This window comes from Dermochelys coriacea, chromosome 12 (genome assembly GCF_009764565.3).
Source record: "Dermochelys coriacea isolate rDerCor1 chromosome 12, rDerCor1.pri.v4, whole genome shotgun sequence".
Taxonomy (NCBI): domain Eukaryota; kingdom Metazoa; phylum Chordata; order Testudines; family Dermochelyidae; genus Dermochelys; species Dermochelys coriacea.
The window spans coordinates 41392598-41416302 of record NC_050079.1 but is presented as its reverse complement, the minus strand read 5'-3'; the positions used below and the strand labels follow the sequence as shown (position 1 = coordinate 41416302).

General features: G+C 53.4%; 3 protein-coding genes across 5 annotated transcripts; 2 read left to right on the top strand and 1 right to left on the bottom strand.

The window, feature by feature from the left end:
* The first annotated feature begins 714 nt into the window (after positions 1–714).
* On the top strand, positions 715–11521 carry TMED6 (transmembrane p24 trafficking protein 6). The gene is made up of 4 exons (XM_038368789.2): positions 715–1418; positions 8150–8276; positions 8577–8728; positions 10582–11521. The coding sequence occupies exons 1-4, from the start codon at positions 1158–1160 to the stop codon at positions 10813–10815; spliced, it is 774 nt and encodes a 257-aa protein (XP_038224717.1). The 5' UTR covers positions 715–1157; the 3' UTR covers positions 10816–11521.
* A 145-nt stretch (positions 11522–11666) lies between these two features.
* On the bottom strand, positions 11667–15442 carry NIP7 (nucleolar pre-rRNA processing protein NIP7). The gene is made up of 5 exons (XM_038368790.2): positions 15301–15442; positions 14321–14407; positions 13809–13947; positions 12167–12307; positions 11667–12046 (listed from the first exon to the last, which is right to left on the bottom strand). The coding sequence occupies exons 1-5, from the start codon at positions 15354–15356 to the stop codon at positions 11927–11929; spliced, it is 543 nt and encodes a 180-aa protein (XP_038224718.1). The 5' UTR covers positions 15357–15442; the 3' UTR covers positions 11667–11926.
* A 98-nt stretch (positions 15443–15540) lies between these two features.
* Positions 15541–21828, top strand: COG8 (component of oligomeric golgi complex 8). Of its 3 annotated transcripts, XM_043495450.1 has the most exons (6): positions 15541–16005; positions 16142–16349; positions 16580–17398; positions 17758–17926; positions 18217–18425; positions 21480–21828. In XM_043495450.1, exons 1-6 carry the CDS (start codon positions 15692–15694, stop codon positions 21624–21626), a joined length of 1866 nt encoding a protein of 621 aa, XP_043351385.1. In that variant the 5' UTR covers positions 15541–15691; the 3' UTR covers positions 21627–21828. The 3 variants fall into 3 exon arrangements, with proteins under 3 accessions (XP_043351385.1, XP_038224709.1, XP_038224712.2); XM_038368781.2 differs by lacking the exon at positions 21480–21828 and having other exon boundaries at positions 18217–18863; XM_038368784.2 differs by lacking the exon at positions 21480–21828 and having other exon boundaries at positions 16139–16349; positions 18217–18863.
* Positions 21829–23705: the final 1877 nt, after the last annotated feature.

Genomic DNA, 23705 nt, shown 5'->3' with positions numbered 1-23705 from the left:
CCTTTCACCAACACTCATGTATTTAATTTCCTTTGGTTCTAGCTGCAGAAATACCCCAACAGCAGGGGTCCTGTGAGCTGCTTCAGTTGTCACTGGTGCTGGGTAGAAGTCCCCTGCTTGTGTTAGCCATGTCCTTTGGCACTAACAGTTGCTGGAAGGAACCTCATCAGAGGAACTCATGGCTGTCTGGATACAAGTGGCTCAAGTAATCTCTTCAACTTCGCTGTTAGCCAGACTTTCTCCCTGCCCTTTGCCCTGTTTATTTTATATTTTCTTCTGTTCTGAAACTTTCCCCTGTGCTTGAGTGGCCTGGCTGTGAAGTGCTGCCTTTGGCAAAGTGTGTCAATATTGAGCTGTCTTTCCCCTGTTTAGTAGTTCCATTTGGACCAGTTACAGTAAGACAGATTAATACATGTCAGTAGGAGGAACATGGGATGTTTTTTTCCTTGTGCCATACAAGGGAGGGAGAATAAATATCATTCCACATCCAAAAATCGATACCAGCCCTTTGCTTGCCTCCACTCTATACAATAGAACTCTTTCCAGCCAGTGGTGCTCCCTTTCCCGTTTACAGAGTGAGGACATTGCCTTGGACTCCATAAGGGAAGAGAAGTCACAGCCAAAGATGAAACAGGACATGTATTGCAGCACCCAGATGGGATGGCAGCATATAAGGTAGTGGAGGATATAGGGCACAGAGCCCGTGTAGCCAAGTCCCTGGGTCTTCTCTGGCATATTGTTGCTCTGTGATCAGTGTCTATAGTTCTTGTACCAAATAAAGTTTCTAGGAATGTTTTAACACACAAATTACTATAATCAAGTCCTTCAGATCATGGTGTAGGCTGTAGACAGAAGTCTGAGCGCAGGGCACCCAGCCTGCTCCCAGAACAAGCAGTTCCCCAGGAAGGACCATTTGTGCCTAGTGACATTTCTGCAAAGCGGACTTCAGGGTTTTACAAAATGTTTCAGACTGTTAAGCTCTAATGAGGACAAACAGCACAGCTGCCTATGCAGGCCTGGTAATTGCAGTGAGATTACCTTGAGGAGTTGAACTCCTTCCAAGTGCCCCTGATGTTTGGATAAGTGCAGCTGTGTTTGGCAAAAGCAGGGGAGTGAGGAGTGAAGTTAATGATTATCCCCCTTGAATCCTGGGACCCATGCTCCTGCTCTGCCCCAGCCACAAGGCAGCCTCACAAGGCAGCATGGTCTTGCTCTTTCCTTTGGCTATGACTGTGGGGCTGCTTAGTCTGACAGGCCCTGCCAGGAGCCCAAAGACTGAGCCCCTGAGTGGCTCCAGTGAGCAGCCTCTCTTCCGTGGAGCTGATCGCTATGACTTCGCCATTGTTGTCCCTGCGGGTGGCACCGAGTGCTTCTGGCAGTTTGCACATCAGAGTGGCTACTTCTACTTCAGCTATGAGGTGAGTGCTGGGGACCTGAGTGCTGGGGAGGACTCTTGCAAATGGCAGGTTTTCAGCTTAATAGAATTTCCTGGTAAAATAAATAACTTCCCGCAGCCAGACAGCTGCGTATCCAACAAGGAATTGCCATAGTGGATCCATCTGTCATGGTCTCTGGCAATGGCCAGTACCAGCTGCTTCATGGGGATGGTAGAATGGATCCTGTAGTCAACAATTAGGCAATAACCTGCTCTTAGAGAGAGGCTTTCAGTCAGTAGCTGGTTTAAGACCTAAAGCAGGACGGCTGATAGCTCCCAAAAACTGTTACTTTAAAAAATCCTACTTAGTGTAACTTTGGATTTTCTCAGTGTTCGCTTAAATCTCCAACCTTTTTTGAATCCTGAAGTTTCTCAGCTCTTACAGCAGCGAGTTCCACAGATTAACTGTTCATTGTGTAAAATATTGCAGGTAGTTTCTGTACTGTAACATTTGCATTGCATGCACAAAAGATCCCTAACTGAAAAAAGGACAAACTCCTGAACCTTTCCAGCTATCAGGATGGCCAGCAGTCTGGGGTGTTGGGTTCTTTGGAGCACTCAACTTCTGCTGGAATTTGGCAGCTGTTAGTTCTAATTCCACTCAAAATGACTAGCTAAGGATTTTTTTTTATCAGACTAAATGATCTAATGGTCCCTTCTGGCTTCAGAATCTTTAAAAATGGTATCTTCTATATCAACTTTCTGCCTTTCACTTTTAATGTCTGCTTGCTCTTGTTTTCTGAATGGGTGTGAATAGGAGTGCCCCATCTACCTTCTCCACACCTCTATTTTGTCCCTTCTAATGTCTCCTTTGAACTGAACAGTCCCATTCTTCTTGTCCTCAAAACTTCCATCCCTGTCCCTGAATCCCCTCTATTTTTCCTGTATCCCTTGAAGTAAGGTGATGAGTACTGTGTTCTATCCTGGTAGCACACAGGAGTTGCCCTCTAGTCCAGTGCCCAATCTCTGACAGTGGCCAGAACCAGATACTTCAGAGGAAGATAGAACCAACCTTGTATTCAACAGGTGTGGGGTGATTGGCTTGTCACCTCCCCACACACACATTAGGTATTTTCCTAATTCCTTAAAGAGATGGGTTTAAATCCTGAAGCATGAGGTTTATTGTCTCTCCCAAAATTTGTTAGCATTAACTATTGTAACTCTGGATACTCTTGTTACCCACATACATGTCCAGGCCCTTTTTGACTCTTGCTAATTCTTGGCCACAGCAACATCCTCTGGCAATGAGTTCCAGTCTAATCTCACAGGTGGAAGTGTTTGCTTCCTGTTAGTTTTGCATTTTGCTCTCTCATTTCATTGACTTTCCCCTAAGTTATGAGAGGGAGAACAGAAGCCCTGATCTCTCTCTAGCTGATGGTTTATTAGTGATTCATATAATGGCATCATATTTTTCTCATTCTTTAAAGCCATTCTTTAAACATCCCCTTTTAACCCACCTGACTTCCATTTTCCCCTCTTACTGCCATAGTTTACTCTTTCTATTGGCTTCACTGGAGTTGGATTTTATAGATTCATAGATGCTAAGGTCAGAAGGGACCATTCTGATCATCTAGTCCGACCTCCTGCACAGCGCAGGCCACAGAATCTCACCCACCCACTCCTACGAAAAACCTCACCTATGTCTGAGCTATTGAAGTCCTTAAATCATGGTTTAAAGACTTCAAGGAGCAGAGAAGCCTCCCTCAAGTCAACCATGCCCCATGCTACAGAGGAAGGCGAAAAACCTCCAGGGCCTCTCCAATCTGCCCTGGAGGAAAATTCCTTCCCGACCCCAAATATGGCGATCAGATAAACCCTGAGCATATGGGCAAGATTCACCAGCCAGATACTACAGAAAATTCTTTCCTGGGTAACTCAGATCCCATCCATCTAATATCCCATCTCAGGGGATTACCCTGAATATTTAAAGATCAATTACTTGCCAAAATCCCATTATCCCATCATACCATCTCCTCCATAAACTCGTCGAGTAGAATCTTAAAACCAGATAGATCTTTTGCCCCCACTGCTTCCCTTGGAAGGCTATTCCAAAACTTCACTCCTCTGATGGTTAGAAACCTTTGTCTAAACTTCCTGGTGGCCAGTTTATACCCATTTGTTCTTGTGTCCACATTGGTGCTGAGCTGAAATAATTCCTCTCCCTCTCCTGTATTTATCCCTCTGATATATTTATAGAGGGCAATCATATCTCCCCTCAGCCTTCTTTTAGTTAGGCTGTACTAACTGTAAATGTAAAGGAGATTAGGTTGGTTTGGCACGATCTACCTTTTGTAAAACCATGTTGTATTTTGTCCCATTTACCATTGACTTCAATGTCCTTAACTAATTTCTCCTTCAAAATTTTTTCCAGGACCTTGCATACTACAGATGTCAAACTAACTGGCCTGTAGTTACCCAGATCACTTTTTTTTTCCTTTCTTAAAAATAGGAACTATATTAGCAATTCTCCAATCATTCAGTACTATTCCTGAGTTTACAGATTCATTAAAAATTCTTGCTAATGGGCTTGCAATTTCAGGTGCCAATTCCTTTAATATTCTTGGATGAAGATTATCTGGGCCCCCCGATTTAGTCCCATTAAGCTGTTTGAGTTTTGCTTCTACCTCAGATATGGTAATATCTACCTCCATATCCTCATTCCCATTTGTCATGCTACCATTATCCCTAAGATCCTCTTGAGCCTTATTAAAGACTGAGGCAAAGTATTTGTTTAGATATTGGGCCATGCCTAGATTATCCTTAACCTCCACTCCATCCTCAGTGTTTAGCGGCCCCACTTCTTTCTTAGTTTTCTTCTTATTTATATGGCTATAGAACCTTTTACTATTGGTTTTAATTCCCTTTGCAAGGTCCAACTCTACATGGCTTTTGGCCTTTCTCACTTTATTCCTACATGTTCTGACCTCAGTAAGGTCGCTTTCCTTGCTAATCCCTCCCATCTTTCACTCCCTGTATGCTTTCTGCTTCTTCTTAATCACCTCTCTAAGATGCTTGCTCATCCAGCTTGGTCTACAACTCCTTCCTATGAATTTTTTCCCCTTTCTTGGGATACAGGCTTCCGATAGCTTCTGCAGCTTTGATTTAAAGTAATCCCAGGCCTCCTCTACCTTTAGATCCATAAGTTCTTCAGTCCAATCCACTTCCCTAACTAATTTCCTTAATTTTTGAAAGTCAGCCCTTTTGAAATCAAAAACCCTAGTTGCAGATTTATTTTTGTTAATCCTTCCATTTAGTTTGAACTGAATTAGCTCATGATCACTTGAGCCAAGATTGTCCCCTACAACCATTTCTTCTATGAGGTCCTTGCTACTTACCAAAATTAAATCTAAAATGGCATCCCCTCTAGTCGGTTCAGCAACTACTTGATGAAGGAATCCATCAGCTATCGCATCTAGGAAAATCTGAGCCCTATTATTATTACTAGCACTGGTCCTCCAGTCTATATCTGGGAAGTTAAATTCTCCCATGATCACGCAGTTTCCATTAGTATTTACTTTATTAAAGACATTAAAAAGGGCTCTATCCATATCCAAATTAGATCCCGGAGGTCTATAGCACACCCCAAGCACTATCGTAGGAGAGGCTTTACTAGTTATCTTCCCCAATGTAATTTTTGCCCAGACGGACTCTGTCTTATCCATTGCATCACTTCTTATTTCTTTACATTCTACCTCATCATTGATATACAATGCTACTCCACCACCTTTACCTTTGTTCCTGTCTTTCCTAAACAGCACATACCCTTCAATACCTGTAGTCCAGTCGTGACTACTATTCCACCATGTTTCTGTTATCCCTATAATATCTGGTTTCACTTCCTGCACCAGTAGCTCTAGTTCCTCCATTTTGTTACCTAGGCTCCTCGCATTAGTGTACAGACATCTTAATTTTTGCTGTTTGGCCTCGCTCACATTTTGTACCCTATTAGGCACAGTCATTCTACAGCCAGTATAACCTATTAGACTAGTATCCACACCACCCTCGCTCCTTATATACATTCTCCTACCCACGGCTGTATCCTTTCTTACTTCGTCTTCTTCCCTCTCAATGCTAAAATCTGGCGTGGAGATTACCTGGACATCTCCCAACCATCTCCCCCAAATTCCTAGTTTTAAAGCTCTCTTTATCAGTTGTGCCAGCCTTGATCCTAGAAGTCTATTTCCTTCCCTACTCAGATGAAGTCCATCCCGAGAGAACTGTCCTCTGTCCGTGAATGCCTCCCAGTGGCCATACATCCCAAAGCCCTCCTTATAGCACCACTGCCTAAGCCATCTGTTGACAGTCATAATCTTGTCACACCTTTGTTGCCCTTCTCTAGGAACAGGAAGGGATCCCACTAATCACCTGAGCCTCAATTTCCTTAAGCGTCTTCCCCAGCCTAGCATAGTCTCCCTTAATACTTTCCAGCGAGAATCTAGCCGTATCATTCCTTCCCACATGAAGGATAATTAGGGGATTCTTTCCCGCTCCCTTTAGGATCCTTTTCAACCTCAGGTCTACATCCCGTATCTTAGCACCCGGAAGACAGCACACCCTTCTATTCTCTGGATCAGCTCTAGTTACAGGCCTGTCTATTCTTCTCAATAAAGAGTCCCCAATTACATAGACCTGCCTTTTCCTGGTGACGGTGCTATTCTCCAGTCTCTCCCCTGTTCCCTCTGGCTGCAAGTTCTTTCCGTTCCTATTTTCCCTTATAATCCTCTTCAACCCATCCTGTATCCTCCTGGGGCTCATATTTGGTCTAGTCTCCTTTGACTCTTCTGCTTTTCCTATAGGACTAGCCTCTCTTCTCTTCTTCCTTACCCTTCCACCTTCAACAAGTACCTGCTGAGCCCCTTCTTCATTTTCCAACTCTGCAAACCTGTTCCTAAGCTCTATTTCTCCTTCACTAGCCCGTCTTTTCCTCTGCCTGGTCCTTTTAGTCACATGCTTCCACTGACCACTTTCCTGACCCAGTCTCCCCTCAGAATTCCCCAGCCCTGCTTCCATCTGTGAGTCTGAGCTTTTCCCTTCAGATGCCTCATATCTTTGCTCCATCATCTGCTCAAACCCCTTCCTAAACTCAATTTCTTTCCCCTGAACAAGAAGATGGCTCAAATACCCTCTTCCCCTGCCCCCACCTCACCTTCCTGTTTGGTTTATGAAGGGGAGCGCTTGCCTTCTAGTGACCTCGCTCCAGGCTGAGTCTAAGGACTGTTTTAGGGCATTTTTGACTAAATTTCTTGTAAACTCCCCCTTCCTAAAGGTTAAGGCCCTGCCATGCTGCTCCTGGGGTGCTCCCCTCTGTTGAGGAAACTGGAACTTGATTGTATTGTGGTGACTATTAGAGGCTCAACTAGTGATTACTTCAGGCAACTCCCAGCTTTGGCTTAGACCTCAGTGGAGAAGAAAGTCTCCTTGTTCTGGAGAATGTGCTGTTCCGAAGGTTCCTGGGGAACTTTGCCAAGTCGGTAGCAGAGGGGCGAGTGCCAGCAGCCAGCTTCCAGTGTCGATCGGATCTTCACTTGGCAGGCGGTTCCGTAGTGCATGGACTCAGCTGAGCCCTCACAACAGGAGACCTTCCTGTCCCCTGGGGTGCAAGTAAAAGGAATATCCCAGGTCTCCTGCTGCATGGTTGTTTATCTGGGCTCCCGCCTGGGAAGGAGCCCTCCAGTCCTCTTATCTTAAACCCTGCAACTTCCCAGCTTCTGTTTACACAGGCCGAATTGAAGTAGAGCTGGGAGTTTGTGCCTGGTACTCTTGTCACTATTCGGGTTTATCAGCTGCTCCCTTTATCTGCCTGCGTGTGGAGCAAAGCAGCTGGGCTGTAGGCAGAGGGGCTGGAGCTGTTCCAGGATTCGGGGGACTGAGCTGGTGTTTAAGCCCAAGGTGCTCCCCCACCCTTTTTAGTCTGTTCCAAAGCAGGGGAGATGTGCAGCTGGGAGTACTGATTGCTGCATGCGTAATGGGCAAGGAGGGCTGGGTTGAACCATAACAGCTCCCGCTCGGGGGTGACTGTACATGGAGGGAAGCAAATTTGCTGCCCAGTCATGGAATATGTTTGGGGGCCAGCCCTGTGCTAGCTAGATCTTTACTAGCCGTGGCATGGATCAGTGCACAGGCTAGGAATGAAAATGATGTCAAGGTCCATTGGAAACTCCCAAAGTGGCTGGGGAGGGGAGAGGGGATTGCGGGACAGGAGAATTACACTGTCCAGCGCAAAACTGGGCCAAATCCTTGGTGTCCTTGCACTGACTCAGCCTTCCTTTCTGATCCTGCGCTGCCTGGAGCTTGGCCTGAGTGCACGGGGAACCACTTAGCTGCCAGGTGGAAGCTCTTATCTTTCACCCTGCAGAGGGGTAGCATTCTCCCCATTTCATGGACAGAAACTGAACCATCCAGCTACACACTGTGTGGAGAGCCAGGACTTTCCCAGTCCTGTGCTTGTTCCTCAGATGGTGCCTCTGTGTAGCCTGTCTGGTCTGCTCAGGACGCTGCAGCTCCTGTAAACTCATAGGCACCCACTCAAGGTGAGTTTAGCTGTGTAGTAAATGCCACTAAGATCAGTCATGGGCTTTGCTGCCTTTATAAGCAACATGGCCCCATCCGTTTCCATGGGAATTCCTGAGGACAGCATCAGTCAGGCTTGTTCTTTGCTAGAACTCAGACCTGCATCCAAAGTTCCCTGTTCTGCTCCATGTCTCTTGGCTTCAGGTACAACAAACTTCAGGAATTGGACATGACAGACACATCTTGGCCACTGCAAACGATCCCAACGGCCTCCAAATGGGCACTTCCCAGGATGTACGAGGACAGATGAACTTCCCAACCAAAGAGACAGGTTCTTGCCACCCCGCTACTTCCCTGGCCTACATGAGAACTGGACTACTCCAATCCAAGGGCAGCCTGCAGATCTTTAATGATCTAAGCCATAGGCCTGTAAAAGTCTTGCTAGACACAGCATGTGTGATACTGAGCTCAGAACTTGATTATATGGGCAACCAAGTTTTTCTGCAGCTGCTAAGCTCAGAGACCATGTCTCTGCTGCACAGAAGGGGCAAATGGGAGCTAACAGTGGGGTAATGTCTGACTGTCACAGCACCTGTTGCTCTCTGATGCTTGGAACCACTTCTCTCTACAGGCTTTTACCAGCTGTGCTTGAGCAATCGGCTCAACCATTTTGGTTTCGTGCAGGTTTATCTCAGCTTCGGTGTGTTCTATGAAGGCTTTGACCTGCAAAACATGCCAGATGTGGAAAGGAAGAAAATTAATGACACACTGGAGGCAATTGAGGTAATGTCTTATTTGCACTGTCAGCTGCCTTGGAATCAATTGCAAGGCTGAGGCAAGCTCAAATGGGCATCTTGGTTTTGAAAATGAGGCACATGGAAATAAATGGGGAGCTAAGGATAACTACTGCTCCCAGGAAACATACAGGGGGCAGCAACTGGAGTAGTGTTAAACCAGTCAGACGCTTGGCTCTGGAGAGAGCCAGGAATGGGGGAGGGTGTCACATTCTGGGGTGCAATCCAGATCTGTGAGTAACAGATGCTTTGCTGCTATAGCTCCTAACCTGCAATGTCCACAAACAGCATGCAGGTCACACCTTGACTGTCTGTGTTAAGCCAACCGGCCCTGCAGCCTGTCAGCAATGCTCCCCACCCTCTGGCTTGGTTACTACCTGCAGGGCGACCTCAACATATTCCCAGTCCTGAATTTTCCCCAAAATGTGTTCTGTGCTGTCCAGCCCTGTGCTGAGCAGTCCAGGTATTAGAAGCCCATTTCCCCTCTAAGGGGTCAATACTCAAGTTTGCTACCCGAACTGGAGTTACCCAAACAGTTCAGTTCAAACACAGCATTGGATTAGTTCTGACTGTAGTTAAAGACTCATTTTATTTTTTAAAGACATTTTAGGTGAGTACAAGTATAAGGCATTAAAGTCAGAAATGGTTACAAGAAAACTAAAGATAAAGCACTGTCTAGTACCTAAAACTCAACAAGCTAGACTTGGTTGAAGGTAAAATCCTTGGCAAAATTGCTGAGACTTCTCTGGTCAAGATCTCTCCTAAAGTCAAAGGACTGGCTCCCTTGTCATCTTAGGTGAAAGAGAGACAGCAAGAGCTTTGGGATGGTTTTGCCCCTTGCTTTTATAGTCCAGTCACCTTCTGAAGTGGATTCTTCAGAGGATTAACCCTCAAAGCAAAGTTTATTCAAACTCTAAAGGTGGCAACATGGAGATTGGTGGTGAAAGTGGCTCCATGATCATTCTTCTCCCCTGTATATGCTGAAATGCAGCTTGTATCCACTGCCACTTCCCCCTTTTGCTGTCTTGAGGACACAGTTTACTCTTTAGATCTAAATTGAGGTGCGCACATTCCTGTGTTAAACAGGTCTGTCCTGAACAACTTCTGCCTAGCCAGGGCTGTGCTATCACCACCATACAGGGGGAATTCATAACTCTACAGATCATGTTGCTGTGTACATCTCCCCAGGATACTGACCAGCAAGTTATTAGTTTCCAAATGATACCTCACGAGGTCTATGTTCAACACAGATTACAGTAGTGTGTGAATACAGTGGTGCTTTCGGTCACGGGGTTGTGTGCAAAACAGGAAGGGTGGCTGAGGGAGAGGTCTGTCAGTGGGGCATGTGAATTTGGATGGGGCTTGCTGCTGGGGATCTGGATGGACCCCCAATCAACAGGCTCCTGTTCTGTTCCTGAAACACTCTGCTCTTGTCATTCAATCCCAAACGGTGAAATCTGTCCCTGCAGGCTCTGTGGAAGGTCTGGGGGGCTTCCATTCTTCCCCTTACTGGTTCTCATAGGAACTTAGCAACTGTCGGACCAGATCAGCCCTAAGGTTCATCTGCTCCTGTATCCTGCCTGACAGGGGCCAGCACCAGATGCTTCTCAGGAATATTCAAGAAACCTGGCAGATGTGGGATAAGGTCCCCATGAAGGTTTCTTCCCAACCCCCACTACCAAAGATTGGCATAAGCCCGGAAGCACATAGTTAAAGCTATTCCAAAACCATTAGCATGACAATAATATCCATTGGATCTTGCCAAGTTTGTGGCATTGAGTACGACAGTCTAATCAAAGGTTGGGAGAAGTATTTCATTACCTGTCCTTGTGCTCTTTGCAGGAGAGCACCCGCAAGCTGCAGGCCCATATTTTCCACATGTGGCGCTTTTATAACTTTGCCCGGATGAGGAAAGCAGCTGACTATTTCATCCTTCAGTCCAACTATAACTATGTGAACTGGTGGTCACTGGCTCAGAGCCTCGTCATTGTCCTCTCGGGAGTCCTGCAGCTGTATTTCCTGAAGCGGCTCTTCAATGTGCAGCCCACTACTGCTACCAACAAATCGAGGTGCTAAGGCCCTGAGCTTACACCACTGCTGGACCCATGCAGCAGGAAGGACCAAAGGACAGGCCCGTAACAGTGCAGAGCACACTGAACTCCATCTCATCCTTTCTTCCCCTGCCTCCATGGATGTATGGGAGATCCTACCTGTAGTAGGAGCTGGGCTGTGGGATTTTTCAGGTACAGAATTCCCTTCAGTGCCCTAGCATCCAGCTGGCTCTTTACCTTCCTTTGTTCTCTACTGTGCCTCTAGCACAAGACCCATTTTTGGGGGAGGGAGAAGGGATGGTTCACTGCATACAAGGTGGGTGGGGCTAGTTTAGGTTAATCTACCCAATGGTCTAATAGTGAAATGGCTTGAAAAGCTGTTCACATATTATAAATAAAAGAAACAGTTCACACGGTGAAAGTACTGTCCTGTCTGAAGCCACCATCCTCCAGGAACCAGGGCTGGTGGTACTGCCACAGGAATTAGATACCTGCTCTCTACGATGGAAGCCACTGCTACAGCACTCACCTACACTGCTTCTGATTAGCCCTGGGTGTGTGGTTATGTGGTCCTCAAGTGGCACAACCCTGGTAGCTCCCCCTCCCCTGTCTTTGTTGGGGAACAAGGCAAAAATGACCCTGGGGGAGGGGAGGAATCACTTTGTTCCTGTTGATTGAAACAGCTGTGTTCACCTCAGTCTCCTGTGACACAGAATTTCCAGGAGCCCTAACACCCATGGAGGGAGTAGGTGGCTGCCTGAAGGTGATCTACCCCCCCTCAGCAGCTACTATGGAGACAACTGCCTTTAGTCTGAGAGCCTAAGAGCTGGTCCTGGGCAGGGCCTCGAACCAAGTAGCTGAGGTCTAGCACTAAGCCACATCAACATGGGTTTTATTAGATAGAAAACAAGTTTTATATAATCCCTGTCTCCTCTTCAGGTTGGGACAGACAGGCCCCAGAGCTCACAATAGTTATGACTAAGTCACAGGTAGATTGGTCTGTAATCCTCCCTAGCAGCCCGCAGAGCTCCATGCCAGAAGAGCTCCCTGCTTCTGCTTTGAGTTCTGATTTCAAACGCACTCCATTCTTGCCATGGGCAGCTGAGTCTTCAGAGACTTGTGCTGCTGGCTGCCCTTTAAGTCAGTGTCTCCTCATGCCGCACGTACTCCCCAACATCAGCCTGATGAAACACTACGATTGCCATAGGGTCCACTTTCCGGCAGTCCTGGGTAGACTTTGCTGCTACTCCAAAACCCTGGGGAATTAAGAATAGTGGAAGTCAGGCACCTACTTGTATTAACCCCACTCTACTCAAAGCAAGTTCATCACAGTTTTCTGAAGAACAGTCCACTCCCCCACCAGCACTGTCACTTACCAGAGGAACATCAGCCATGGAATACACCACCACACCCTGGTACTGAGCCGTGTTCTCGGTGATGCGGCCTAGGCCGGATTTCAGCACATGGTTCCCATAAAGGAAGGACTGCTCTGCTCCAGGTTTCACCCACACTTTATACTGCAAGAGAAAAGCACCCATCCTCAGGAGGCAGAGCAGTTGCTCACCCAGATCTTCACAAGTTAAACTTATTGCTGAACCTGCAAGGTTCTTCCTCATGTAACTGGGCACAAGGGAAGAGACACAGGTGATACCCCACTTGAGCCTTACTTCACAAGTTGGTATCTGGGGCATGGGAGACAACAGGGAAGACCTGTTAACAGTTCATTGTTTCCTTGTGCTCTTCATGCAGCCATGTAAGGGGACCAGAGGCTGAGGCCAGAAGGGTTAGTGCCAGGGAAACCCACAGAAAGCAGATTACTTTATAGGTAGAGCCCCAGTATAAGGTGAGCCAGAAGGCAGACAGTTGAGACTGGAGACAGCTCCAGTGCCACAAGAGGGGTAAGTAGTTAGTAGCACCCAAAGACCCTAAATGGAATCAGGATCCTGGGCACTGTACAAATCTATTAGACACACTCCATGCAGCCAATCTAGCGAGACAAAGGGTAGGAGGTACGGGCAATATAAGAGCAAATGAGTATGGGAAAGAACTGGTCCATCTTGTTTAGTTACAGGGTCTGCAGATATATTACACCCTTTTCCCACCCAGCCCCTTGCACCAGCAATGTTCCCTCTAATTTTTTCCATCAATGTGTGGAATAAATTTTATTAAGTGCAGATGTGCACCACCTGTAGAAACAAAAAACCTAGATAATATATTTTTAAAAAATTAAATAGGGACAGCTTGGACAGGTTAGGTATTTTAGAACTCACATTTAAATTTAATTCTTTGAGTAATAAGAGAAAAAAATTATGAAATGCACAAACCAGTCAAAACACTAAAATAACACACTTTGAAAGAATAAAATTACAGAGAATATACATGCATTGCAGGAAGTACCAAGAAGTAACAACAACAATAATACAAGTGTATGGTGGGAGGTGCGTGTGACGCAGACTGTGTACATGCCAGCTGCTGGGAAAGTTTTTGAGAGATGCCCCACGCTCTCTCTTTAAGGTACTCACAGAAAGCTCTTCTGCTCTGTCCTGAGCCCTGTTGTCTTCTCTCCCCTCCCCTGCTCTGTGGAGATGGGGCACATGGGCGGGGAGAGAGACAGAGACCATGTGAGCAGGCTGCTGGGGAAATCTCAAAAACAGGCACTCAGTCACTCACTCTTCCCTGCAGAAGTTCCAAGTTCTGAGCCAGGCTGTGTCCCCTCTGCCCTACAGAGATGGGGTACAGGGGCTGGGGAAGGGGGATCAGCACCCTCCTCCCCCACCCCTGGTCTGCACAGCCAGCAGGAGGGTCCCGGGAGCAGCTGCAGAATGGAGCAACATGCCTGGTGGAGGACCTGACCACATGCTGCCACTGTGCATGCTCTGCTAATCAGCTGGGCAGCACTTAAATCTCTCCTGTGCTGCTCAAGCACGCAGCTTACAGGGAACACAGCACACCAGTACTGCTAAACATGACCAAGGAGCAGGCTGCTGCCTGAAAGCTTCTCCTTAGCAAGCCTCTCACCTTGGCATAGGGAGCAAGGTAATCCAGGGCAGTGACATGGAGCCGGAACTTCTGGGTCTTGGTGAACTTCCCAAAGCAGGTGCCCAGTGCCACCAGCTTGTCCCCAGGGATACTGGTCGCCACCTTCAAGATTCTCTCACTAGAAAAGAGCAAATGCAGCCATGTGATTAGTTCTCAGAGAAGCTCAACACCTAAAAGAGAAGTTATAACCTGCACCAGACACCCCACTGTCAGCCAGAGGCACGATGGGGCAGGGCAACTTGGCTGGGGACCTGCAGGGCATGAATATCTGCTATCACAAGAAGCATCAGCCCCTCAATCTCCAGGAAAAGACCAGGAGGCAGAGAGCCCTGGGGGCCAGTCCCTGCCCTGAGCCAGGGGAGCTTGTTAGGAGCCAGGTGGTCTCCCACTGAGACAGCAGGGGCCCAGTCTACAAAACTAGTCACTTCAATGGCAGCTGCAGAGCCTGCACTTGTGCCCCGGGGACTCTGCAGCCTGGCTGCGCCACCCACCTGACATAGTAAACCCGGTCTTTGTGCAGACGGAAACAGTAGGAGCCGTCGGGCCGGTCCACCAGCAGCTGGATGTTCTCGCCAATGCTGTGGAGAGAGACCATGAGCCCTGGGCCCCAGGTTGGACCACCTAGGGGCCACCCCCCACTGCCCAGCCCCACCCCCCGGGCCAGCCCCCCACTGCCCAGCCTGCCCTCCCCCGGGCCAGGACCCCTACTGCCCAGCCCCCCACCCCCAGACCAGCGCCTCCGCCAGGCCCCCCCTCCGCCGGACCAGCGCCGCCCCGCCCCCCCGGCCAGCCCCTCCTCCACCGGACCAGTGCCGCCCCGCCCCCCCGGCCAGCCCCCCCTCCGCCAGACCAGCGCCTCCTCTCCCCCCCTGGCCAGCCCCCCCTCCGCCGGACCAGCGCCGCCCCGCCCCCCCGCCAGCCCCCCCACCCCCGGGCCAGGACCCCTACTGCCCAGCCCCCCCACCCCCAGACCAGCGCCTCCGCCAGGCCCCCCCTCCGCCGGACCAGCGCCTCCTCTCCCCCCCGGCCAGCCCCCCCTCCGACGGACCAGCGCCGCCCCACCCCCGCCAGCCCCCCCCCGCCGGACCAGCGCCTCCTCTCCCCCCCGGCCAGCCCCCCCCCGCCGGACCAGCGCCTCCTCTCCCCCCCGGCCAGCCCCTCCTCCACCGGACCAGCGCCGCCCCGCCCCCCCGGCCAGCCCCCCCTCCACCGGACCAGCGCCGCCCCGCCCCCCCGGCCAGCCCCCCCTCCGCCGGACCAGCGCCTCCTCTCCCCCCCCTGGCCAGCCCCCCCTCCGCCGGACCAGCGCCGCCCCGCCCCCCCGCCAGCCCCCCCACCCCCGGGCCAGGACCCCTACTGCCCAGCCCCCCCACCCCCAGACCAGCGCCGCCCCGCCCCCCGTCCGCCGGACCAGCGCCTCCCCTTCCCCCGGGCCAGGCCTCCCGGGCCAGGCCCCCCGGCCCCGCCTCACTATTTCGCGAGCTTCTCGAACAGGGCCCGGGTCTCCTCCTCCGTGAGGGGCCGCATCGCCGCACCCGGCAGCTCCGGGCTCCGTCCGTGCACGGCTCCACGTGGGGGAGGGGAGGGGAGGGGAAAGCCCGGAACCGGAAACAGCTCTGGGCCAGTAGAGTCTGGAACATAGAGCGTCCTCCCGCGCGGAGGGGTGGGGCCATCGTGCCCCGCTCTGTGCCATAGAGTCCGGGCGTCACCGCGAGACCGCGCGCCCGGCTTGGGTTCGCGGAGCTGTAGGGGGCGCCAGAGCAGCGGAGTTGCCGGCCGGCGTGGGTAGAGCGCCCCCCACACCATAGAGTCCTGCACCCTGTGCCTAGCGCGTAGCGGCGTGTCGTGGCGCTCTCCCCAAGATGGCGGCGGCCGGCGCGGCCCTGGAGGAGGCCAGCCTGCTGGCCTGGCTGTGCCGCGGGGCGCCGGGGCCGGGGCCGGAGCTGGCCGGGTACCTGGCGGAGCTGGGGCTGGAGGCGCTGGGCCGCGAGCCGGGCCGCCTGGCCGAGGAGCGGGCGCTGGCCGCCGCCCAGACGCGGCGCTTGGCCTTCGCCCACTACAAGACCTTCATCCGCTCGGCCGAGTGCACCAGCGAGACGGGCCGCGGCTTCGGGGGCATCGAGCGCGGCCTGGCCCGGCTCCTGGGGCGGCTGCCCGGCTTCCAGGAGAGCTGCAGGTGGGGGCGGGGGGCACCTCGGCCGGGCCGATGGGGGGGCGGGGGGCACCTCGGCCGGGCCGATGGGGGGGCGGGGGGCACCTCGGCCGGGCCGATGGGGGGGCCGGGGGGGCTGAGTTCTCCTTTCCTCCAGCAGGAGCTTCTTGCGGGACGCTGAGGAAATCGCCTCCAGCCGCCGCATGAACAGCCTGACACTGAACCGGCACACGGAGATCTTGGAGATCCTGGAGATCCCGCAGCTCATGGACACCTGCGTCCGCAATGGCTACTACGAGGAGGCGCTGGAGCTCGCTGCCTACGTGCGCCGGCTGGAGAGGAAACACTCCTCCATCCCCGTCATCCAGGTTTGTCCAAACAGCGCTGCCCATGCTGGAGGGGCTGCAGCCCCTGGGCATGGGATGAGCTCCTCAGATGGTGGCTGGCATGGGTCGACTGCCTCCACGCAGTGGGTGGGGTCTTGCTCTGAGAGGAGTGTGCTTTGGGGGGGCGATGGTTGGAGTTCAGGTTTGGGGCATGAACCTTGAAGCCGTGGTGGGCTGTCTCGTAGCTGAGGTCTCTCTCTCCCTGCCTCTAGGGCATTGTGGACGAAGTGCATCAGTCTTCACAGCTGATGCTGAATCACTTGATCCAGCAGCTGCGCACTAATATCCAGCTGCCAGCTTGCCTGCGTGTCATTGGCTACTTGCGGCGCATGGATGTCTTCACGGAGGCTGAACTGCGCATCAAGTTCCTGCAGGCCCGGGATGCCTGGCTCCACTCCATCCAGGCCTCCATCCCTGATGATGATCCCTACTTCCACATCACCAAGACCATCGAGGCCTGCCGCGTCCATCTCTTCGACATCATCACGCAGTATCGTGCCATCTTCTCGGATGAGGACCCCTTGCTGCCTCCCGGCGAGCATGCAGTCAACGAGAGTGCCATCTTCCATGGCTGGGTGCTGCAGAAGGTTTCACAATTCCTGCAGGTTCTGGACAATGACCTCCAGCGCGGGGTGGGCAGCCGCTTGGACTCTCTGTTGGGTCAATGCATGTACTTTGGCCTGTCCTTCAGCAGGGTGGGGGCTGATTTCCGGGGCCAGCTGGCCCCGGTGTTCCAGCAAGTTGCATTGGGCACTTTCAGGAAGGCAGTTCAGGAAGCTGTGGACAAATTCCAAGATGAGATGAATTCCTACACACTTATCTCTGCTCCTGCTGTCCTGGGCAGCACCATCCCTGTAGCAGTGCCAACCACCCAGCCAGGAACCCTGCAGCCTCCCATGGTGCTGCTGGACTTCCCACCTCTTGCCTGCTTCCTGAACAACATTCTGGTTGCCTTCAATGACCTGCGTCTCTGCTGCCCTGTGGCTCTTGCCCAGGATGTGACGACTTCCCTGGAGGCTGCCCTTGGCAAGGTGAGGCAGGCACCTTGACAGGCCATGGCCGTTTCTCTCTATCTCAGCTTTTTGTACCGGGTTGTCAAAGATGGATCTTGCGGTTCCCTTCTGCACCCACTTCCTGCTGGCTGAATGAGCACCTTTCCCCTCCCCTGCATTTCCCCTACAATTGGGCAGCTGAATCAGACTCGGGGTCCAGTATCAGAAGATGAATTGTGTAGGGTAAGGTGGTGGGTCAGTGGCTGCTCTCCAGGGCCAGTCCCATCACACTGAGCAGCTTGGGGAATGTGAGGCTGCTTGGTGCAGCTGCCCAGGGTGGAGGTTGGGGGATGAGGAACTGAAGGTGCTTACGTGCGCGCTCTCTCTCCTTCCTGCAGGTGACTAAAACAATCCTGGCTTTTCACCGGGCAGAGGAGGCAGCTTTCAGCAGCCGGGAACAGGAGCTTTTTGCTCAGTTCTGTACAGTGTTCCTGGAAGACCTGCTCCCCTACCTTAACCGTTGCCTCCAGGTCCTCTTTCCCCCAGCCCAGATAGCACAGACCCTGGGTAAGAATTCCTTCTTCCCTCAGCAGAGAAGTATGAGGGAAGTGTCTGCTTTCATGCAGAGCCAGGGCGGATCTGCTGAGCAGGGTGGGTCCCAGAGACCCTTGTCTTTGATCCCTTCACTGCCCTGCTCTGGTTCCCGTGGGACATCTGTTGGCTGAAGTGCTCAGAGCTCCCCCAGTGAAGTCCAGCCGCCTACAGGGATTCCTGCCTGAGCTGTGTCGTGTTGTCACTGTCCCCATGTCCCTTCCAGTTGGGCTCTGGGTGAGTTAACTCTCTGCTGTCTTGGCCAGGTGTTCCTCCCACTCAGCTGCACAAGTATGGCAGCCTTGGCTGTGTGGACGTGAATGTGATCAAGGAGCCACTCGCCTTCATCCTGCCAAAGAGAGAGGCCATGTTCACTCCAGATGAGGAGAAGGAACTCACCCAGGAGACCCCAGCATTTGCACCAGAAATTCCAGGGCCAGAGCAAGGAGTAGAACCTAATGCACAGCTGCCTCCTGTGGCTGGAGAGGAGAGCAGCGTGAATGCAATGGCTGTTCTTCAGCCTGATGTCCCAGTAGCCACAACCTAACAGAGGGAGGGGACTGCCCCAGCAGTGGGACTGTGGGAGTCTTGCACGTAGCAAGGTATCGAACAATGGCACTGAGTGTGGGGGTGTGGATGGAGATAAACAGGAGCATTGGCTGCGTCTGCTGAAGGGAACTGCACAGAGGATTACAGGCTACATCATCTGTAACTACTGCCTTGGCTTCATTGTAACCATCAAGCGTGGGCAATGGCCCCTGCAGGTCTCCTGGTGCTGTCGGGGTGGAAGGAGGCTGGGCCCAGGCCCTGTAGCATAAAGAGAGTGAATGCTTTCTGACTTTGAAAGCAGGTTCAATGATGTACATACCTCTGAAAAAGGCTGATCATTGTATAAATAAAGCTCATTAGTGTATTCTGTGCTGCACCCATCTTCCCCCCAGCCCTGGCTGCAAGCAGCGTCTCTGGGCATACCTCATGTCTCTCCCCCAGCCTGACAAGCGCTCAGCTGTTGAAGACAGTCACAGCTGCTGCTATTACCCCCTTTGAGCTCAAACCTCTGGTAGCTCAAAAGAGAACCGCCAGAAAGAAAATTCTGTGTATTTTTCATAACGCTGCAGCTTGCACGGAGCAGGCGGAGGTGCAGTGGTGTACAGGCCCAGCTCAGGCATGGCTGAGTGGGGTAGGAGCTGGCTCTCAGGTGCCTTTGTGTTTCTGGAACCTTCAGCTTGGGGCTTAGTCCAGCACTTCTCACAGTGTGGGGATCCCTAAACATCCAAAACCTAGCGGGGACAGCTTGTGCCCCCCTATTGTATGGAGGGTGGGTTCCAGGTGAACTTTGAGCCCAGGTGGGGAGAGGACTGCTAGCTGAAGGCGGGGCTGGGGGCTGTAGGCAATTGGAGGGTGAGAGGCAGGGGTAGAGAAAGTATGTCCTTGAGCATGCCCCTTCCCCCCTGCCTGTGGTTTCCCAGGGTAGCAAGGGGCCCATGGTGCCCTCCTTTGGGACGTATAGTGCCATGGGCAGCATGTGAGGTGGAGAAAGGCCACCCAGCAGCCTCTGTTCATGGAGCAGAGCTATCCCCTACCTTCCGTTGTGCCCAGGCTACGACCCCCCCCATCTCCCCATGCTGGAGGCAGACCTGCTGCGTCGGCAGGAAGTGACAGGGAGAGCGTACAGGCCCAGCACTGGGGGCCGGGATGGATCTCCTGGCTGCCCCCAGAGACCAGGGCAGGGGGCTGCTCTGCCTGCCGCAGTGCCCTAGCTAGCTGCAAAGCCCTGCGGCCGCCCACGGTGGGACCCTCCCGCCTGGGCTTGGAGCCGGCGCCCGCGGCCGCCAGGGGACTACAACTCCCAGCATGCTCCGCTACTTCCGGTTGGGCCTCGCGCTGCGGCGGGGCGGGCTGGCGGGCCTGGGAGCCCTTAGCCCACGTGCTGAGCCACTGGCGGGGCCCCCGCTGGAGCCTGGCCGGGGCGCCGGTCAGAGGCCACCAAACCGGCGCCTATTGGCAGAAGCTCCGCCGCAGGGTGCTGGCGCCCCCACATCCGCCCTACCAGCGCACGTGCCAGGCGGGCGACCTGGTGCTGCAGGGGGCGGCCGCCGTCCTGGACCCCGCGTGCCTCGCCAGCCCCGAGGTGCAGACGCTCTTGCGGGCGCTCAGGCGGCTGCCCTGCCAGGGGCTGAGTGCGCCCCAGCTCGGGGTGCCCCTGCAGCTCCTCGTGGCGGAGTTCCCCAAGCGGCTGCTCCTGGAGACCAGGCCGAGCCTGCAGGAGGCCGGGCAGATTGCCCCGTTCCCGCTCAAAGTCTTCGTCAACCTGACCATGAGGGCACTGGACTCCAGCCTGGTCTCCTTTCCCGAGGGCTGCGAGAGCATGGCGGGCTTTGTGCCCCGGTACCAGGCGGTGCAGGTGTCTGGTGCCGCCTGGGGGGGGGGCCTCCCTGCCTAGGGCCCGTCTGCTGGGAGCGCAGGGCCAGGAGCCTCGCTGGGCAATCAGCACCCTGCTTAGCACGTGGCCCACATCTCCATAGAGCGAGCCTGTCCCGTGGGCACCCCCCCTCCCATTCCCAGCCCCTGCCTGCTTTGCCCATTGCCCATTGCCCCCCCCACCGGCTTCCCCTCCCCCACAAGCTCTGGTCTTTCCCCCCAGCCTGCCCTTGCCATCACCCGCCTCCCTAGCTCACCCACCCCACCCATCACCTTTCCCTCCTCCCGTCAGTCTTGTCCCAGCCCTCCCTGCCAGTCACACCATCCCTGGGGCAACAACTAGTGTTTCTGGGCAGCACTGATCTATGTTCAGCCCCCTGGGACCAGCCCACTGGCCATAGACACAGGCTGCTGGCCTAGTTCAGCATTTTGGCAAGGCCAGTGCATCCCCATCAGTGTGGCGGCAGCCCCGTATCACTGAACCAGGCAGCCAGGGATAGACTGAGATCCTTGATGTGGTAACTGGCAGCAACTCCTGCTGGTGTGGGGGAGACCCCAGTTCTGCAGTGCTGATCAGAGTGGGAAATGGCCCAGCCTTCAGCCCACCCTGCCCCTTGGCAGGGCCCAAACACCTTCCACTCTGAGCAGCTCCTAGACAGGGTGAGGCAGCTGGCCCTGCTGGTGCTGATCATAGAATCATAGAATATCAGGGTTGGAAGGGACCCCAGAAGGTCATCTAGTCCAACCCCCTGCTCAAAGCAGGACCAAGTCCCAGTTAAATCATCCCAGCCAGGGCTTTGTCAAGCCTGACCTTAAAAACCTCTAAGGAAGGAGATTCTACCACCTCCCTAGGTAACGCATTCCAGTGTTTCACCACCCTCTTAGTGAAAAAGTTTTTCCTAATATCCAATCTAAACCTCCCCCATTGCAACTTGAGACCATTACTCCTCGTTCTGTCAACTGCTAGGATGCGGGAGCCCTGCCCTGAGGGGGTAGGACATGCAGTGCTTAGCCAGAGGGGTGATTGGTGACAGCTGTATTGGAAGCATGGGGGCCTGATGCTCAACTTCTCTCTTGGGCCATGTTTGCTTCTGCAGGCCTGAATGAGGCAGGAGATGCCGTTTCTTGGCAGGCAAGCGGGTGGGCGGCCCGCATCCTCCAGCATGAGATGGACCAGCTGCAGGGCATCCTGTACATCGACAAAATGGAGAGCCGGACCTTTGTGAACACACGGTGCATGGAGCTGAATAAGTGAGCCCCTCACACAGCTGAGGATGCCGTGCCCAGAGCAGGGGACTGGGTGCTGCATCATGGGCAGCTGGAGAGTCCAGCTTGGGTTGTAATGGGGCGAGTCCTCTGCTCTGAGTGAGGGCCAGATGGATGCACTCAGAGCCTCTGGAGGGAGGAGGAAGCTCTCCCACTGACAGCAAAGAAAATAAATGTCTTGCACAGCTCAACTGCCGTCTGAGAGCCTGTGGCCAGGTGGGGGGGGGGCGCCAACCTTCCCCTTTCCCTCTGATACTATGGCTAACACTTTCTCCCTGGAGGGAGCCAGAGGTGGCAGACTCCCTAGCACTGTCACCTGGCTGCACGGGGGAGTCCTGCCATACTGGTTCACATTTGCCCATCACTTGGAGGGGTAGCTTTATGATGTGCACCCCCAGAGCTCACACTGAGATTAACTTGTTTGCACCGTGTGAAGCTCAGGCTTTAGGGGGAAAGGCCAGTGGATGTAGCCTTCCCTCCTGTCAGCGGGAATACTGTCTCCTCCTGCTGGAAGAAGTAGCTAGCAAGTACCACACCAGTGCTGATGCCCGCAACTGGTTGCTACCCACAGTGCCAGGCCTCCTTAGCAGGGAAGGAACACGATTGCTGAGCCACAGGCCAGGGAGACTCATCCAGCTTTATTACAGCAAATACAGAGAAAGTCTTTCACAATTCCAGCCAGGGTTCCTTTCCACCCCACGTGCCTCACCTCCCCTGGTAGCCTGCTACTGCCACCCACTATTCCCTGCAAGCTGGACGAGGGCAGGCCTGTTCCCAGCTCATGGACTGGGCTCATCCAACTACCTGTGGCAGCCAATATGCAAGAGAAGCCTGATACAGGGCAGCTCCCCTACAAGCAGCGGACTCTTCCTGGCAGAGGGATCCTAGCAGGCAGCTGTCTACCTGGGCAGGGGCTCTCCTGCTATCAGACTGCAAGGCCTTCAGCAGGAGTTCTCTTCTTTACTGAGAAGCCGGACAGCAATTGAATGAAACACACATGTGCTGGGAACAGACCATCTTAGTGCAGAGCAGAGCTCTTCCCAAGAGCCACATCTGCTGCAGCGATTTCATTACAAGATGCTGCCCAAGAGCTGCACACATTGAAAACAGCCCCCCGAAGCGCTGAGCTCCCATGTAAATCCAGCCCTCTGCCATGGACGGGATGAGCCCCATTTCCCCAAGGTGGCCCAGTGGCCAGCCCAGAGCACAGTGAGCTGGGTGGATGGGTTGGGAAGTAAATTCAACTAAAAGGGCAACGCGAGACTATGGTCATGGAGCTAAAAGAAAATCATTCAGGTTACAAGTAGCCTATGGGCAAACACCAGCCGTGACAGCCCCACTGGGCTAGCCCCTCTGCTGGGCGGCTCAGCAGCTCTGCACTGGGTGCTTTCCCTGCCCAATCTGCACCCCACCCCCACCCCCAGCACCTCTCCTGTAGGCAGCCATGTGAGCTGATCCACCCCCACAGCAACCTGCCTGGCTGGGGCCCGAGCTGAGCCACCCAGGCACATAAGGCAGCAGCTTGGATACTGCAACCCCCTGACTAGGCAGCAGTAGGTGTGTGGGGGGGGGAGATGGAGGTGGGACATTAGCTAAGCACCGGGTGCCTCAAGCTGATGCAGGGACCTTGCACCAGGCACCACCCTCCTCCAGGCTGGCTACAAGCCTCTGAGAGGGATTGACAGTAAAACTGGCCCCAGAAGGTAGTGGGGTAGGAAGAGCAATTGCTGCTTCTCTCCTCCCCACTCCACCCCTTTAGTGGCACCCTAAGCTCTAGGAGACGTGCCAGATTTGGGCGGGGGGTGCACCCTGCGTGGCTGAGGGAAGGGCCAGGAGGGTCAGTGGGGTTTGCTATGGGCCTGGACTTTGTCCCTGCCCGTGCTATAGCCAGCATGAGGTGCCATTAATAGGGGCCAGCCTAAAACCCCTGCATTGGCACTGGCAGGGCCCAGACCTACATCATGGTGCAGAGGAAAGTGCATGTGCAGCACCCCAATGCCTGTGGGGGAGGCCCCTCCCTCCCAAAAGGTTAACAGCCCCTCATCCTTCTCAGTGCCTGGTGTGGCAG

Coding starts and splice junctions, on each gene's coding strand:
- NIP7 (XM_038368790.2), bottom strand. CDS start 15,356: ATGCGGCCCCTCACGGAGGAGGAGACCCGGGCCCTGTTCGAGAAGCTC. Junction 14,408..15,300: donor TTCGAGAAGCTCGCGAAATA/GTGAGGCGGGGC, acceptor CTCTCTCCACAG/CATTGGCGAGAACATCCAGC. Junction 13,948..14,320: donor GACCGGGTTTACTATGTCAG/GTGGGTGGCGCA, acceptor GCTCTTTTCTAG/TGAGAGAATCTTGAAGGTGG.
- COG8 (XM_043495450.1), top strand. CDS start 15,692: ATGGCGGCGGCCGGCGCGGCCCTGGAGGAGGCCAGCCTGCTGGCCTGG. Junction 16,006..16,141: donor GGCTTCCAGGAGAGCTGCAG/GTGGGGGCGGGG, acceptor TTCCTCCAGCAG/GAGCTTCTTGCGGGACGCTG. Junction 16,350..16,579: donor CCTCCATCCCCGTCATCCAG/GTTTGTCCAAAC, acceptor CCCTGCCTCTAG/GGCATTGTGGACGAAGTGCA.
- TMED6 (XM_038368789.2), top strand. CDS start 1,158: ATGCTCCTGCTCTGCCCCAGCCACAAGGCAGCCTCACAAGGCAGCATG. Junction 8,277..8,576: donor CTTCCCAACCAAAGAGACAG/GTTCTTGCCACC, acceptor TTCTCTCTACAG/GCTTTTACCAGCTGTGCTTG. Junction 8,729..10,581: donor ACACACTGGAGGCAATTGAG/GTAATGTCTTAT, acceptor TGCTCTTTGCAG/GAGAGCACCCGCAAGCTGCA.